The sequence below is a fragment of the Gymnoscopelus microlampas genome (assembly GCF_963454915.1).
Source record: "Gymnoscopelus microlampas genome assembly, chromosome: 13".
Taxonomy (NCBI): domain Eukaryota; kingdom Metazoa; phylum Chordata; class Actinopteri; order Myctophiformes; family Myctophidae; genus Gymnoscopelus; species Gymnoscopelus microlampas.
The window spans coordinates 40,001-57,183 of record NC_139950.1 but is presented as its reverse complement, the minus strand read 5'-3'; the positions used below and the strand labels follow the sequence as shown (position 1 = coordinate 57,183).

Here is a 17,183-nt window from a genome sequence, read left to right as displayed (position 1 = left end):
GATTTGCTCTTTGATTACCCCCTTTCTGTTGCAGACAAGGAGAGCTGAGGTAAAGGTGGCAGTGTCAATGGTCGAACACAATGTGCCATTTGCAGTAGCAGATCACTTCAGCCCATTGCTAAAAGAATGCTTCAAAGATTCCCCTACTGCACAGAACTACAAGTGCGCCCGCACAAAAACATCGTGCATAATAAATGAAGCAGTGGCCCCACACTTCAGAAAGGAACTGGTCATGAAGATGAGGACCAATCCTTTCACATTGATCACAGATGGATCAAATGGTGTTCACTCTCCATTCCGACATCTCACCACTCCGACTAGTGGCTTCCGCGTGCGGTTAGGGTTAGGGTTAGGGTTAGGTATAGGGTTCGTCAACGTCGGAAAGGCGACATGTCGGAAAGGAGAAATGCACCCGGATCAAATGATACAGGTCATTACATTTTCCACACTTGACCAGAAACATGACCAGAAACTCAAAATCAAACTATTACAACGAATCTCTTACCCGTGATTCTAAAAATCCTAAACAATTTTGGGAAAAAATAAAAACTCTAACCAATGCATCTGATGAAACTGCTAGTTGTAATCAGTTAAAAGTCAACAACACCATATTACATAATCCTCTTTCAGTAGCTCAAGCTTTCAACCAACATTTCTCCTCAGTCTTTACTCCTACTATGCCTGATCCCTATGTTGTTTTCAACAATACACCACCTTGTCACAGCTCATTATCTTTCAGGAGAATTACACCAGGTTCTGAATGCCATTAATGACCTCAAAGTCTGCAGTGGCCCTGGTTTAGATCGAGTAGAAAGCAAATTCCTTAAACTTGCTCAACACATTCTTATGTACTCTCTCTGTGATCTCTTTAATGTATCTCTCTCGACTCATGACATACCCTCCATCTGGAAGTGGTCACGTATCACTCCACTGCACAAAGCGGGTAATGAACTCGAAAAATTAATTTATAACCAATTGTCCAGTTATCTCTCTAAATACACTATTCTATCATCTTCTCAATCTGTTTTTTGTTCAAATCACTCTACAACTACTGCTCTATTAAAACTCACCAACAATATATATTCTTCAACTGGCAATAACAAACTTACCGGTGCAATCTTCATTTGACCACTATATCCTACTTGATCCTACTTATAGAATATAGCACCTGGTGCTATATTCAATTGGTCTGTCTCACAATGCTCTACTTTGGTTCAACTCTTATCTGCACAACAGAAAACATCGTGTTGTCATACAAGGCAGTAAATCTGACTTAGCAGTGCATAAACATGATGTGCCTCAAGGTTCAACCATAGGCCCACTGTTGTTCTCCATCTTCATCAATGATCTTCCGTCTATTTTTGAGCGGTGTAGCCGCTCCTATACGTGGGGTTGGGACACCTCATTAGTACACCCTTCGCTGTACTGTGATTGGCTCATAATAGCATACCCCTCTACATTAGTACACCCCTAGCTGTACTGTGATTGGCTTCTTTTTTTTTTTACTAATAATAATCAGGCATGCAAACAGCCCGAGTTGAAAAGGGTGACAACATGTTGTTGTTATCTTTCGGGTCAGGTGTCACACTATTGCCCTATTTGGATTCAAAACGGCTATTGTAGCTGAAAAGCTACAAAGTTTGCATGTCTGAATAATGCATCTACGTCAGTTGCCAAAAAGTCATTTATGTTTAAAGCTCCTTCTGACTGGAACAACCTACCTGTTCATATTCGTTTAATAACATCTTATCACTCAAACAGAGAGCGTCTCCTTTCAAACCCCAATGGTTCTAATCAGCCCCCCGCCCACAGGAGTGGCCCAATTCTCTCACAACTTGCTACAAAAATCCCTCATGAAAAACTATATAATCTCCTACCTTTCATTTTCAACCTTCACATGTGTCTCCTTCTCTAATAATCAAAAAGTGCTATATATTTCATCTCGCAATTTACTTCCGGATGGTTCGTTTTGCACTTTTTTTGCCACATCGGTCACAGGAAAGAAATAAGCGCTGCCGTGGTCTATGGAAACGAGCCCAAAAGTGCACCCAAATAAGCCCAAAATCGCTTATACAAACAGTCAGACCTGGCAACGCAGCCTACGCCAATCATGCGTGAGAGATCTACAAGCTATGGGGCAGAGACGCCACCGTATCTTAGCAACAACTACAGCGCTCACTCTCATTGGTCGCGTCACGCTAAGAGCAGTCTCCAGACAATGGCATCGCAGACAGCTTGCTGTTACTGCTGTAGCCATCACAGTTAGCCCCAGCGACGACGGACAGGGCGCTGTGATAGCTGCCATGTCGCTAACGCTAACGTGGTTGTCATGCCTGCAGCGGCTGTGCAATCACTTTGTCAACAATGCACGTTCGTGTGGTGAATGTCAATATTGCTGCTCAGTTAGTCCATTGTAGATGGTGTATGTTTGTGTGTGTCTTCTGGAGAACTATGTAGCTCCACAGCAACTACAGTAACTAACGTAATGGCAGGACCGCCCCGTGCAACGCATGTTAGGCTGCATTATGGTCATGTAGTAATTTCAGATAATTTCGCTCCGATTACAGCAGTGCTTATCAACCCTTTCACCCCCCCCCCCAAATAAACGTACTTGATCTGGGGACCCCCCCCATTCTGTTTGACTCCGTTCCACACATATTGTGAAAATAGCCGATCTACAAGCTCAAAACGCCTCACGTTGAGAGGCTTTGTAAGCTTGTAGATCGGCTATTTTCTACATGACTGCCTCTTTCTTACATTCTTTGACAATGTGGCCCATGTTTTCATAGTATAGTTTGTTGACTACTTTTGTTGCAGAAATGCTCATTTCCTTTACTTTCCTTCTTTTATTGTCTCCGCCAGGCCGAAAGGCATGGCGCAAGACTATGTTTCACCCCCTGTCCGTCCGTCTGTGATAGCTAATCTCTCACATCGTTGACTTGATCGCAGCAAAATAACAGCCCGATGAGTCAGTGAGAGCTGGATAAACGAGGTAAAATGTGTCAAAAGGAGTCTGTACGGCTGTCGATAAATGAACACATGACGTCGGTGGGAGAGGAGATATTGTGTCTTTTGGACAAACAGCAGCGTCGTGCTGATGTTTGTTGTGTGAAGCAGCTTAATGTCAGAGTGTTTGTGTTGGAGCGCCTCAGTGCGGCTGCAGAGTTCATGTGCAACCTCTTCCAGAGAGAGACAGAGACACTAGAAACTCTGCTGGGGAAAAAAAACACTGCTGGGCATTGACTTTCATATGGACATTGATCTACACACTGCAGGTATATCTGCTACACACACAACATCAAACTACACACTGCAGGTATGATGCAGCGTTTGCATTACAGCCAGCATGCCAGCGTAGTTCCCATATGGTTTCAAGGTGGGCTAAACCATATGGACCCCATGTCAGCAATGTCAGCGGCATCCACTTCAGTCCCAACTGCGATGCCCATGCAGGCTATAAGTAGCTTCTACCTGGCCCTTAGGTGGGCCCCAACTACCCATGTTTATGTGGGACCAAGGCGGGTCCTACCTGGGTTTGCCCATGCAGGCTTTAACTAGGTTCTACCTGGGCCCTAGGTGTACCCTAACCAACCACAGTGCAGTGCCCATCGCTCCAATTGTTGTGACGTCAGGGCTCTCAATACTGCACATTGGTGGAGGAGGAGGGGCCGCAGGGCGACCGCACACATCGCTGAACCAATGGTAGCCCACGGATGTTTCCTCTGGGGATTTACAATCTGCCCCTCTATGCCACATATCATCCGCACTACAGGGTCTTCACTGACCGAGCCACGGCCCCACTGACCCTCATGACGCTACGCCACTTATATGAGTTGCCAAGTGGCCGCGGGCGCTACGTGGGCGTGGCCGCGGGCTAGACGCGAGCCCCCGCGTAGCGGGGGCGAGCTTCTAGTCTTTTCAATTGTTCAAAACTGCGCTGTCCTCTCACCTTGACCTTCACCTTGATTACCTGTTCATGTTTCGTCTAATCATCATTATAACTGATCTATGACGCAATGATTCATATAGTGCTATGTGTACTGTTGTAGTTGTTGTGTTATCGTTGTATGTTTTTTTTTGTCTTGTTTCTTGTTTTGTTTGTTTTGTCTGGTTGTTGTCAGATTTGACTGTAAAAAATATTTTGTTTTAATGTGTATTTTGTAATTTGAGGACCCCCTCGAAAACGAGATGATTCATTTCATTTCATTATTCATTATTGTTCCGACTGCATATTGTGATGGTCTGAAATGTTACATACTGTATCTTCCTGTTTACCAAACCTAAACAATGTTCACACTGTAGGAATGAAATAAACCCAGCACTTAGGTCCAGACAATAAATACTTCAGTATTATAATTCTGGCTTTGCCCGCCGTCCCAACATAATTATTGGGTAGAGGTTTTTAATACTCTGTTGGAGAAAAAGTGGAACCAAATCCTTTGAGTGCATTGTTTGGGGTTTCACCCTTATTGCCTCACCTACCTATATCAAGCTCACGCTGTATCACGGTGCGATGCGTTGTGAGCTTTTAGATCAGCGGGCAGAAACCAGGGGGCCAGGAAGGCCAGGATGGCTGATCCCAAGGTCACCGCGATCAGGTAGTGCAGGGGGACGTGGAGCACGGACACTAGGAGCTGTCCCAGCAGGGAGCCTGTCGGCGAGCCCAGCAGGCTGACGCCGCAACAGTACCTGCTCACCCTCTGGTAGCGGGCCGGCTCCACCACACTGTAGATGTAGAGATGTATGCCACCTCGGTGGCCGAGGCCAGGCCGAAGATGAACTCCATCAGCTGCATGGCCGGCACGCCCCGAGCCACCAGCAGCATGGAGTATGTTGCTACTGATCTACAAGCTCACACTATACAAGTAAGACGTGCGAACGCTTGAAGCGAACGCAGCTCGAAAATATTGTATATTTACAGACTTTGTGTGTGTGTGTGTGTTTGTGTTTTGACTGTAGCTGCACTCTGGCGCACTCTGTTGGCCGCACCCAGGCAGTGCACTGCACACAGACACACACACAAGCCGAGCAGACTTTCATAGTAAGCTCCACTTGGGCGGAGGCGCGCCTCCTTCCGCGTTCGCAATCACGGTGCGATGCGTTGTGAGCTTTTAGATCAGCTTTTTTCAGTAATTGATTTTTTATTTGTATACATTTTTTTCAGGAAAATATTTGCAGTAATGCATATATTAATTCACAATATTTATCTGTGGAATCGAACAACATGTGATGCCTACAATTCAAAGTGCTTGTCAGGGTGGGGGTCCTCTTTTCAAATATGATTATTTTGGAGGGTCGCGGCCTGATAAGTTTGGGAACCCTTGGTCTAGAACAGCTCTTAATCAAGGCCCACTTAAAAATCTAGAACGCGTCACGACCCACCCATCTGACCACTTAACAGATGGTCAGATGGGTGGTCTGCATGCTTTTTCAGAGCATGTTTATTTATCTACGCAGTACATACTTGAAGCCTGTTGTTGTTTTTTTGGGGGGGATCACTGGTCTAGAAAGTCTCAATGGGGTTCTCTGAACGGGCTGGGACGTCCGGTGTAGATAGCCCCCTGGAGGCCAGCCTGTAGAACCCCGCCAGGAGGAAGATCGCAGTGATGGCGGCAAAGTAGTTAGCGTAGATGAGGAACTGGGTGAAGATGGGGAGGCCTAAGCCAACGCTGTCCACCACCACTAATGTGAGCAGAGACTGCAGCAGTAGAGCCACAAAGGTGTTCACTCCAAACACCAAGGCATAGCGCTGCGCGCTCAAGCTAGCCGCTATCTGGTACGAGGCGATGGTGATAAGCAGCATGTAGGCGGCTTTGAAGAGGATGTAGGAGCCGTAGCACACCCAGATGTTCCTTACCGTGTCCATGACGTAGACAGACACGGCCATGAGTGCGGAGAACACACAGAGGGCCAGCTCTCCCCACACGGCCCAGGACACCTGCACATAGCCCACGGCGAACGCCGCTGTAGCACCGAGCAGTGTGGATAGTGTCTCCACGTAGCCATTGTAAATTGCAAAGTCCTGCGAGGGCAGGAGCTCCTCCCACAGGGCCTGGGCGTAGTTGATCACCTGAAAGTATCCGCAGGTGGACAGGGCCCACCACACCGACCAGGCCAGCAGTGGGCGACGTGAGTAGCACTGGAGGAAGTTCTCCCACAGGAGGCGCAGCACCTCCGCCAGGCCAGCGCTGTGTCTCCCTCCAGCCTCGCCGGCCTCAGGGGATGTCACGGCGTCCTCAATGCTCCGAGGCACTTTGCTCCCGGCATCCACAGGGCCGCCATCGTCCCCCTGAAGCTCAGCCCCCTTGCCCATCCCGGGGCTCTTGTGGAAGAACAAGCTCTTACTGGCCACGGGCAGAAACCAGGGGGCCAGGAAGGCCAGGATGGCTGATCCCAGGGTCACGGCGACCAGGTAGTGCAGGGGGACGTGGAGCACGGAGACTAGGAGCTGTCCCAGCAGGGAGCCTGCCGCCGAGCCCAGCAGGCTGACGCCGCGACAGTACCCGCTCACCCTCTGGTAGCGGGCCGGCTCCACCACACTGTAGATGTAGGAGATGTATGCCACCTCGGTGGCCGAGGCCAGGCCGAAGATGAACTCCATCAGCTGCATGGCCAGCACGCCCCGAGCCACCAGCAGCATGGAGTATGTCGCTACGAAGCTGGTTGCCTGTAGGATCACAACAGGCTTGTAGCAGAGGTAGTCCGTGGCCAGGAACACGGGGAAAGACAGTGCCAGGAAGGAGTAGGTCCATACGGGGTAGATTTCATTCACCACCTGCGTGTCAGTGAGGTTCTTGTCGGGTCCCATGAGGAACGCGGTGAGGAAAGGCTCAGACGGCCTGAGGCTTGAGAAGAAGCCGTACACACACAGCAACAGTGTCGGGTAAAACGCAGACATCAGTTCAATGTATTTTTGTTGTATATAAATTAAATATAGTGTAAATCACGTTCAAATCAAGTTCAAATACTCCGTCTTAAACAGTCTGGGTTACAGGGTGCAAAGGTTCTTGCAAGATGTTAGTGTATCAGTTACCCACTCAGTCAGAGCGATTACCTCACAATTACTGAGCCTTATTGCACCGCGGGCAAGCCCGGTGTTACCTCCTGTATTGAGATTCAGATGAGGCACCCAGCTCCCGGGAATGGACGGCAGGTAGTTGAGTAAGAAATCCACTAATCCGATTAAGAATGATGTCAGTCTAATAACTTAATGGATATGACACATTGCCAAAGATAGGCTATCTCAGACAGCTTTGTAGTACAAACCATTCAACCTTGGAAGTGACCAGTTACTTCTTATGAGCTGTTGTGAGATGCTACCTGCTGCAGTACTTGGATGTCAGTACTATGACATCAGTAGTATGATGTCAGTCATCCCCATATTTGGGAGGAACCCAGGGGAACTACCGATTCCCAGGCAGCCTCTCTTCCTATTCAGCTATAGGCTCTATGCACAGTGGCCGTATTGGAAAGAAATTGGGCCTCTTCCTTCCTACACAGTCACTTTACTAATGAGGGCTCTGTTTCATTTAGTGTGGCACATTGATCCTCAAACGTTTTAATTTCAAGGACCCCAATAACTCTGAGAGTGTACAATCTCAGAGTGACACACCCGTAAGGGGCCATTAGGAACTTTAAGCTCCAAGAGTTGCACACCCGTAAGGGGCCATTTGGAGCCCCCTCAAGGAACCATGAGGGTACGTGGACTCCACTTTGAGACCCACTGGTGTAGCAGAGTGTTTCCAGTGAGCCAACAGGCACAATATCAGCACCCTGACTATGTTTGTTTGATCAGAATGGAGCAGAACCTTAATTGGTGTCATTGGTAAGACGTGTAAAGGAAGTAAGGAAGAGGCCCAATTTATTTCCAATATGGCTGCTGTGCTTTGAGCCTATTGTCACCCTGAAGCGCCACCTCCAGTTTCCTGGTGACCACCATGAACAGGAAGTCAGTGTGGAAAAGATCCATTAAGCTCTGAAGACCTTCAAATCAATGGGTCTTATCAATACATGGTTCACAGACTGGCCACATGAAGTCTGACATCCACGTGAAGCGATGCTGTTAATAGACCCCGTTTAGTTAACCTTTGATCCCATGAACAATGTATAGACGTTATTTTTTGAACCTGCGTGGTCTTTGGTGAAAGTACTTTTCATGTTTGTTTGCTTATCTCAGTCTTTAACCGCATCTACAGCACAAGCTCACAACGCTTGTAGATCAGCTATATCTGGTGGAGTTGTTGTGCAGAAGTACACAAGGAGCAGGCTAAGTATAGAGCCCTGGGGGGACTCCAGTCAACAAGTATGTAGCGTTTAATTAAGATAATCTGAATCTTAATGGCACAACTCTTGGTTAAATAAAGGTGAAAGAAAAATGCTTGGACTGGAAATTGATTTGAAGTGTGACGAATATAAAAGTCTGACAAGTGGATAACCAATTGGTTAGGGCACATACCACAAAATGCCTCCATCCCTGTTTTCTGTGTCATTTCCCTGCTGTCTGTCCTCCACAGTATATTGAGTAACTATTGAAATAAAGCAGAAATGCTTGAAAACATTACGTAAAAAGCCTGACACACGATTTCAACAAAAGGATCGATTGAATTAGCCTGGTAAACCCTCCCTCCAGAAATCTCAATTGTATTTTATTTCAGGAGTGAGTCTGGCCTGCAGACCTATATGGGCAATTTGGCTGTGGGCTGGAGATGGGCGGGAGTAATGTAGCTTTGATGTCCAAGTGGCCCTATGATGTACAATTAAGCCACTCTAGGCTGCAGTGATTATCACCAGGAGTAATTGGTTTGTCTTTGATGTTAATGAGCAGCTTGTATGAAAGGTGTATTGATTAATGACGTGTGAACCACTCTGGTTCCACCTGATTGGCCTACCCCCGCTGTCAATCACAAAACAATGAGCGAGGACGCTGATTGGCTCGGTTAGTTGGTAATTCCGCTAGAAACTCCCACAATGGGCAATCAGGCCAGACTCACTCCTGGAATCAAATGGAAATTAGATTTCCGGAGGGAGGGTTTACCAGGCAACGATTGAATGGATTGAAAACTATAATTTTATTGTCTCGAGTCGATGCTTTAAGCTGTCCTGTTGCATACAGGAAATACATCCACCCGCCATTTAGGGTAGTTTTACAGTTTGTGAGTGGGAGCAAATGGTGTGTTCATGAAAAGGGATCTGAGAGGGTTTGCATTCACCCTAAATCCCCGAGCTCAGCTCATTGCTCCTTCTCACGAGGTCTTGTGTGGTGCTAGGTCACCCCTGTCCCTCCAAAGGGCCTGGAGCAAGTGTACGCCACTGTGTAGCCAGGCTTAGGATGCCTGCGTCTCAAGGCACACTTCTCCACCCTGGTGCAGAGTGGATGCACTCACGTTCAGGCAGTGCAACTTGCCAACCAATAGTGGTCTTACCAGACCACAGGATCTAAATGTCTCAATGGAAAAGCAGGGAGACAAAATACAACCACCTCAATTGTATACATTATATTGTATTAACTGCTCTACCATACAGATTGGACACAATAACATTTTATTTACCAGAAATTCACATAGTGGTAGGCATAGGAAATGCATCTCATGATATTTCACACTTATTGCTCATGCTCCTCCTTGGTCTCCGTCTCCTCCTCCTTCAGCTCTTGGTCCTCACCTTCTTCCTTATCGATTCTTCCTCTCCTGGTAAAGGTGTATACTCCACTGGAACTGGGACCACTGAACTGGGATGCTCCAGTTCAGTGGTCTCAGTGAACAGTAACTGTGGAGCAGGGAGGTCTAGTGGGGGAGCTTCTGTTGCAGGGATATTGGAGTCTACAGAGTCAACCTCTTCTGCATCAGGTATTGGGGCCACGGTTGTAGTGGCAGCAGTTGGGGGAGCTTCTGTTGCAGGGATATCAGAGTCTACAGAGTCGACTTCTTTTGCATCAGGTGTTGGGGCCACGGTTGTAGTGGCAACAGCAGCTTCTGTTTTATCGTCAGTTTGCAAGAGAGGCTCATTTCTGTTCACTTTCAGAGATGAGGTGGAGGTCCCTTGCATCTCCGAACTGCCGGAGAAGCAGCTACAACTCCTGGGCTCAGAGGGCTCTGGCTGCTTTGCTAGCAGATCCGGTTGGACGACAGCTGTAGAGACATAGCGGTGAGTGGCGCACAGAATCAGCCCCAGGAACAGACACAGCATGAGAGACACCTGCAGATAGCTCTGTCTGTCATACAGCTCACTCTGCAGCTGGCTGACCCTGACAGACAGATTGAGAACCCGTTGTGTGATTTTGTCCATCTGGCTTTGCAGGGACCGGATGGACTCTGTCTGACGCTGGTCCTGCTCCTCTGCCATCCTGGACGTGTTCTGAAGCTTACTGATGGTTTCGTTAAACGCCTTCTGCATCTCCTCCATCTGCTTCCGATAACGCTGGCTGAGCTGTTCCAGGTAGCGGCCGCTGAGTGACGTGTTCATCTCCAGGGCCTTGATCCTGTTATTGAGTCTCATGAACACAGAATCCTTCTGGCTGGAGCCGTGCACCTGGCTGCCATCCCCCTGCTCTGTTACATTGTGGATCAGATCATAGAGCTCCAAGTGTGTGTGGGAGGAAGAGGAGAGAGGGGTGGTAGAGGAAGGGGGAGGCAGCTGACCATCAGAGAAGGTGGAGAGGATGTCTTCCACAAGCTTGTCCGTGTTGATTTCTGGTGTGGAGACATACCGCCCTTCAGAGGTGTTAGGCTCCAAGGCGGTTTTTGCATCTGAGAAGAGTTCCTCAGGGCGAGGGTTACTATTCTCAGGTACTGCTGGAGGGACAGGCTGCTGTTCAGAAGTGGTGCCTGGTTGCTCCCCAACATGAGCCGGATCTGCAGACTCTGATGCATGGATGGGGGAATTTTGTCTGGTTGAGTTGAAATCTGTCCTAGGCTTCTCCTCTGCTGGGGTCACAGATATGTGTTTCACTGCAGCGCTGCCATTGGGCCCGACAATGAAAGGGGCAGAGACACTCATAGTGACAGTTGGCCCTCTCTGCTTCTCCGCAGCCTGCTCTTCCTTGCTGCTGTTGGCTCTCAGCCCATTGAGCAGGCCTTTGGTGGAAAGCTGGGGTAACTCTGTGGCAGCGTGGGACTCTGAGGAACTGCGTTTGGGTAGGCTTGTTGTCTGACTGAGCTCCAACAGGGAAGGCTTAGACACAAACTTTATCTGATCCTCGGTGAATGGAAAGTGTGGCACCTCCGAGTGACTGGATGCTCTCTCAGCTGACCCGCGTTCCTGCTCCTTCCACCTAGGTGGGTTTACCTCAGTGTAGGGAGGGTGTGCGGGTACCTCCAATGCAGGGAGGTGGGGGTGAGGAATGATATTTGTCTTGCTCTCAAGCATTTGCTGTTTCATTTGCTTGGACTGCTCCTTAGTCTTCCTCTCCTCCTTCAGCTCTTTGTCCTCGCCCTCTTCCTCAACCAGAAGAGTGATGGTAGAGCTGTTTGATTCTTCCTCTTCTTCTGGTAAACGTGTGATGATCCTGTCCGCCACTGGGGAGGGCTCCAGTTCAGTGGTCTGAGTGGTAAGCGATTGTGGAGCAGGGAGGTCTGGTGGGGGGCCTGGTGTTACAGGGATATCAGAGTCTATAGGGACCTCAATCTTTTCTGCATCAGGCATTGGGGCAATGGTTGTAGTGGCTGCAGGAGCCTCTGTGTTGTTTGGGTTAGGGTTAGTTTGCAATGGAGGCCCAGTTCTGTTCAGTTCCAGAGATGATGTTGTGATTAGCCCTTGCATCTCCGAAGTACCCCCAAGAACATTAACGGCAGTTTTCTCCATGTTTAAAAGTACACCTTTGGCTGATTCAATAGGATTCTTGGAAGACTCAACCTCAGTTAATACATAGTCAGACGTAAAATCAAGTTCATTGTCCTGATCCGCCAGTCTCTCCGAGGTGTCTGCTATCTCCTCTAATTCTTCCAAAATGCTTGTCCCAAACACCCTTATGAGACTCAGAGGACAGTAATGCTCAGAGCCAAAATGAGATAATATTTCCAGCTTTATATACTTAGTGAACATCTTCACATGTTCGGTGTACAGATGCTCATCCAAAGGGAAGCTCTGCACTGCACGTTCGTCCCGACCATGAAAGGTCCCGAGCTTCAGCCACTTGTTGGCTGGATATCTGTCACTGATGGAGACCAGGAAGTCTTTGGGGGCGGAAGAGAAGAGTTCAAAGTTGGCGATGTCAAACTTCTTCAACTGAATAGGCTCACAGAGCTCAACGATGAACCATATCTTATTGCTGCAAGGGTTTAGCATGTACATGTCCATGTTTTCCATTAGTATGGCTGAGGTGCTCGTAGCCTCTGGGTTAGAGCCCAGGATCTTGGCACCACATTTCACTGACGCATAGTTGTTGAAGTTCTGCACTTTCACAGGGGCAGAGCTTCCATTGGAAGAGGTATAAGTGGCCTGAGTCTTCTCTTTCTGTACTTCCATCACTTTTTTCTTCCACTCATCAAACGTGAGGATGTCCTCCTGGTTTTTGCTCCCCGTGCTCGAATCTGCCTCTGCAGGACTAAAAGCCTGTTCCTTTAGCGTATGTGATGTGCTGTCCCCCAGACTCTGTGTGCTATGTGCAGGCCGAGGACTCAATATTGGGTCTGTGTGGGTATTGGTGCCCACAGTGTGATCACTGGAAGTGTTCTCCAAGACCACATGAGGACTTGAATGGTCATAAGAGTTGGCCTCGCCTGCTTCACAGTCAGTCGTGGCTAAATCGGCATCACTGGGCTCAGGCCTAGACCCGTCAGACTCAACATTATCTGAAACCCTGCTGAGGGTTTGGTCCTGTGAAGAAAGTTTGCAGGGGGTCTCAGTGGACGATGCAGCTTCCGGGTTAGTCACTGTGCCAGAAGATGCGAGGAATGCAGAACAGAAGGATGGCTGCTGGCCCTGATTAATGGGAATTTTTGGAACTTGCTTGTCCCGCTCACCAGTAGGTGAGCCGGTGGCAGAGGTGAAGCTGGTGGCGGTGAAGGATCCAGCAGCAGCCACTGCATCCTTCTCCGCCTCCAGCTTCACTTCTGCAGCCGTCCCTTCCACTCTCGAGGCCTTGGGATCCTGTTCCTCCTCCTCCTCCGTCAAAGCCCGGGTAGCCGGGTCATCTCCTGGCCGCTGTCCGACTGTCAATACTTCATCCTCGGACCGAGAGTGAACATGTGACACCTCCTCAGCCTTGTGAGTGTATTCACTTTGCTCTCCCTCCGAAATGATGTCCTGTGAAGGCGGGGGCGTCACTCCCTGCTCTTTGCAGATAACCAAACAGCCGAGATACCAGCAGACCACTGCTACAAACACAAACAGCCACACCGATAGAGCTCGCCGGCAACAGTGCTGCCATGCCCCTGATGGGAGCGACATGCTTGTGGTGTCTCTATGACATGAACTGAAAAGTGTGCTCAGTGGGGGCATATCTGTGGTTGGGCAAGACTGAGGTCACATCGATTACGTCAGAATGGAAATCCATGTTTGAGATTGATTTGAAACGAACAACACCAGAGCCATATAAGGAGAGTTGCGTCACCTCTGTTCACTTCATCGGGCCAGTCCTTTTATTGGCAAATAGTGACAAAGGCCTGAACCGGAAGTTTACTGGGGTCTATGAGTGTTTTTCACAATTTTGAGTTACAAGAACCACGTGACAGGTGCTGTTTTCTGCCCCAGAGGTGACGCAACTCTTTATTACAAGGCTCTGGATAACACTATTTAAAGGTTGCATTATAATCACATTTATAATGTGTTACAATGCACTTATTAGGCTTCATAACACTCATTATAAATGTTTATGAGGGGAACCTTAGCCAAAAATAGCAGCCCTATAAGCTCACCACACGCTGTGAGCTTGTTGATCAGCTATTTTTGGTGATTTGGTGAATACCGAAAAAAGTGGTCCAAGTACAGTTGCAAATCAGGTGGTTGAAACTGACCTACTGTGATCAGATGGGTATACTCTGATCTGATCCCATAGCCAAATTATGACAGTCATCTATGACAGTGGGTTCAAGGTGGGGTCTGGGGACCCCCAGGGTCTGTTGAGGGGGTTCAGGGGAATGTGTTCATATGGCATAAAAATCAGTTTAACCACTACTGTACATACATTGGACATTTGAAAATAGCAGATCTACAAGATCACAAACAGGCCGCATCGCACAGCGTTGTGAGCTTGAAGATTGTTGACCCCCCGACCCTCCGTCATGCACATAAATGCACACAAATGAACATATCAGCATTTGACGGCCCCACATAATTGAGTCAAATGCACATATAGCCCCCGTCGAATGCATATATATGGAGTCAAATGCGCATATGGATGTCAACATGCACTGATAGCAGACCCAACATAATCCAAACGCACATGGATATTTGATTTTCAACATACGCTGATGCCAGACACAACAGAAACCATTCAACATGCACTGATGTCAGACACAGCTAAAGGGAGTAAAATGGGATGTGTGATGTGATGTGAGGGCTGCCCACATTTCTAGTGGCAAGCACGCTGGGGACATAATAATTCTCTAAATGTGTCAAATAAAAAAAAGGAATATATTGTTTAACAGACATCTTTTTTTATGTTATGACAAATGTTTGGCACATACACTTTTAATTTGAGGTTTGGCACTATTGTAATTGATTTTGCAGGAAGAATAAGGCATTCTAATAACAGCCACACATCATCTGTGGCTCATACGAGTGCCTCCGAGCAGACGTGAGATTCAATGTACCCAGTACAAAATATCACGCATAAAATATATTGATTAGATAGATAGATATATAGATAGCTTTATTGTCATTCAACAATACATGGAATGCATAATTGAACAAAATGTTGGGTAACACTTTAGAATAACTATTCGTTATAAGTAGTCAATAGATCATTCATAAACCATTAGTTAATGAGTTATTAATGTTTTGTTAAATGCTCACAAATGGATTCTTTCGAAATTTGATATTTGGGGGTTATGGGGGGTCATTTACTTATGGTTTATAAATAATAAGCATACAGTTAATAAGTCAGTTAACTAATGCTCTGTGAGTGATCTATTAGCTATCTATAAGGCATATTTATAAATCCTTAACATACTATTAAAACATATTTAACAAGTCATTAACTAAGGGTTTATAAATGATCTAATAAGCAGTTGTAAGGCATTGTTATTAATCCTTAACTAACTATTAACAAATGCTTAACAAGTCATTAATAACTCATTAACTAACAGTTTATGAATGATCTATTAACTACTTATAACAAATAGTTATTCTAAAGTGTTACCAAATGTTTTTTTAATAAATAATAGCTTCGTATTTGACATATTGTAAATAGTAATGTTTTTATGCCCATATTTTGATGCATTACTTTTAGTATTATTCCTTCTTAAGTCTAATGACATTTTATTTGATACTGTACATTGTGGTGCTGTTTTTCTTTTCCCATAAGTGTTCCTCATTTAATTTGTTCGTCCCGACCATGAAAGGTCCCGAGCTTCAGCCACTTGTTGGCTGGATATCTGTCACTGATGGAGACCCTGGGCCTGTTCCTCAAAAGGTGAATAAACTAAGCCTGGACTCAAGCCAAATCCAGACTTGACAAAGTCGGGTCCATATAAGCCTTGTTTATTTCGTTCCTCGAAGCAAAGCCAGGCTGAAAAGGAGCTACTTTGTCGAGCTAGGCCTTGTCAAGCCAGGCTATGTCCAGCCAGGATAATGAAGCCAGGCTTCACGTATTTCTATAAAAGACCATGAAAGTCGATAGCAGAATCCTTGAACTTGACCAATCATGGAGTCCAAAACCAGAGCGGCGTTCCTCTCTGTGGCTGAACAGCAGCATTGCAGCAGCTCATGAAATCATACAAGGAAGTAAAATGTATTATAAGCGATAAATAGCGATAAATAAATAGCGCAATAAATAGATCCAGGGAGAAAGCGTGGCAAAGTATTGCAAGCACACACAGAGTGTGTGTGTGTGTGTGTGTGTGTGTGTGTGTGTGTGTGCGCGCGCGCGCGACGGGACGGGACGCACGGGACGGGGGGTGTACCGCGACGGGACGCACGGGACGGGACGGGGAGTTGACCGCGACTGGGGGCCGCGACGGGATGAGCGGGGGACGGGGGGACGGGGGGGGGCACGCAATAACCCCACATTTGCAAGACCGCTTTGGTAGAGGTTTGGGTTGTGTAGTTACCTTGCCATCATGATGTAACTCCAAAGGTGGACAAGAAATAAAAAATAATTTCTCCATTGACTAGAAATTGATAATTTAAAATATGCTCCTCATTGACTTACATTCAGTGAAAAAAAAATCTGTTATATATTATCAAACATCTAACAACAATATGAACAATAGAACTATAGTGTTAACAGAGTGACAATGACATATCACATGAGTCATTGTGAAACAATTATGATTCATGGTCACACACTATTTCAGTAATATAATTAGTTTGATTATATCTTATTGTATTTATTTCATTTTATTTGAATGCAGGGTCATTCAAATGAGTCCATATAACACATGTGTTGAATTAACTGTGGACAAACTTGAAGAACAAAGGCACTGGATTAAGTAAGCTTGGCTGTTAGCCTGCTCCTGACCAGGCTAACTTCACAGCTAAATTGCCATGGTAACTAAGGTAGGCTTGCTTCAATTCTCTTTTGAGGAATCGGGTCAAGGCTAAACTTAGACAGGGTGAACTGGCTAAACTAATCTTCAAGCTAATTCAGCTTTTGAGGAACCGATTCAGCCCTAATCCTGGCTAAATTAAGCCAGGATAGGTGTTAAAGCCAGGCTTAAGCTCTAATTCCCTTTTGAGGAACAGGCCCCAGGAAGTCTTTGGGGGCGGAAGAGATGAGTTCAAAGTTGGCGATGTCAAACTTCTTCAACTGAATAGGCTCACAGAGCTCAACGATGAACCATATCTTAAATCTTAAATATCTTAAATAGTAATGTTTTTATGCCCATATTTTGATGCATTACTTTTAGTATTATTCCTTCTTAGGCATGTTCAATGACATTTTATTTGATACTGTACATTGTGGTGCTGTTTTTCTTTTCCCATAAGTGTTCCTCATTTAATTCAGTAAAGTGATCAGTGCAACAGTAACAGTGAGTTGTGGATCGTCAATTAATGAATTGAACACATAGGGTTTAATGCTAATG

General features: G+C 46.6%; 1 protein-coding gene across 1 annotated transcript; it reads right to left on the bottom strand.

Moving 5' to 3' along the window:
* Nucleotides 1-5,503: 5,503 nt before the first annotated feature.
* LOC311058107 (thiamine transporter 1-like) lies at nucleotides 5,504-6,898 on the bottom strand (the record flags this gene model as incomplete). The annotated part of the gene is made up of 1 exon (XM_084075413.1): nucleotides 5,504-6,898. The coding sequence occupies one exon, from the start codon at nucleotides 6,896-6,898 to the stop codon at nucleotides 5,504-5,506; it is 1,395 nt and encodes a 464-aa protein (XP_083931539.1).
* Nucleotides 6,899-17,183: the final 10,285 nt, after the last annotated feature.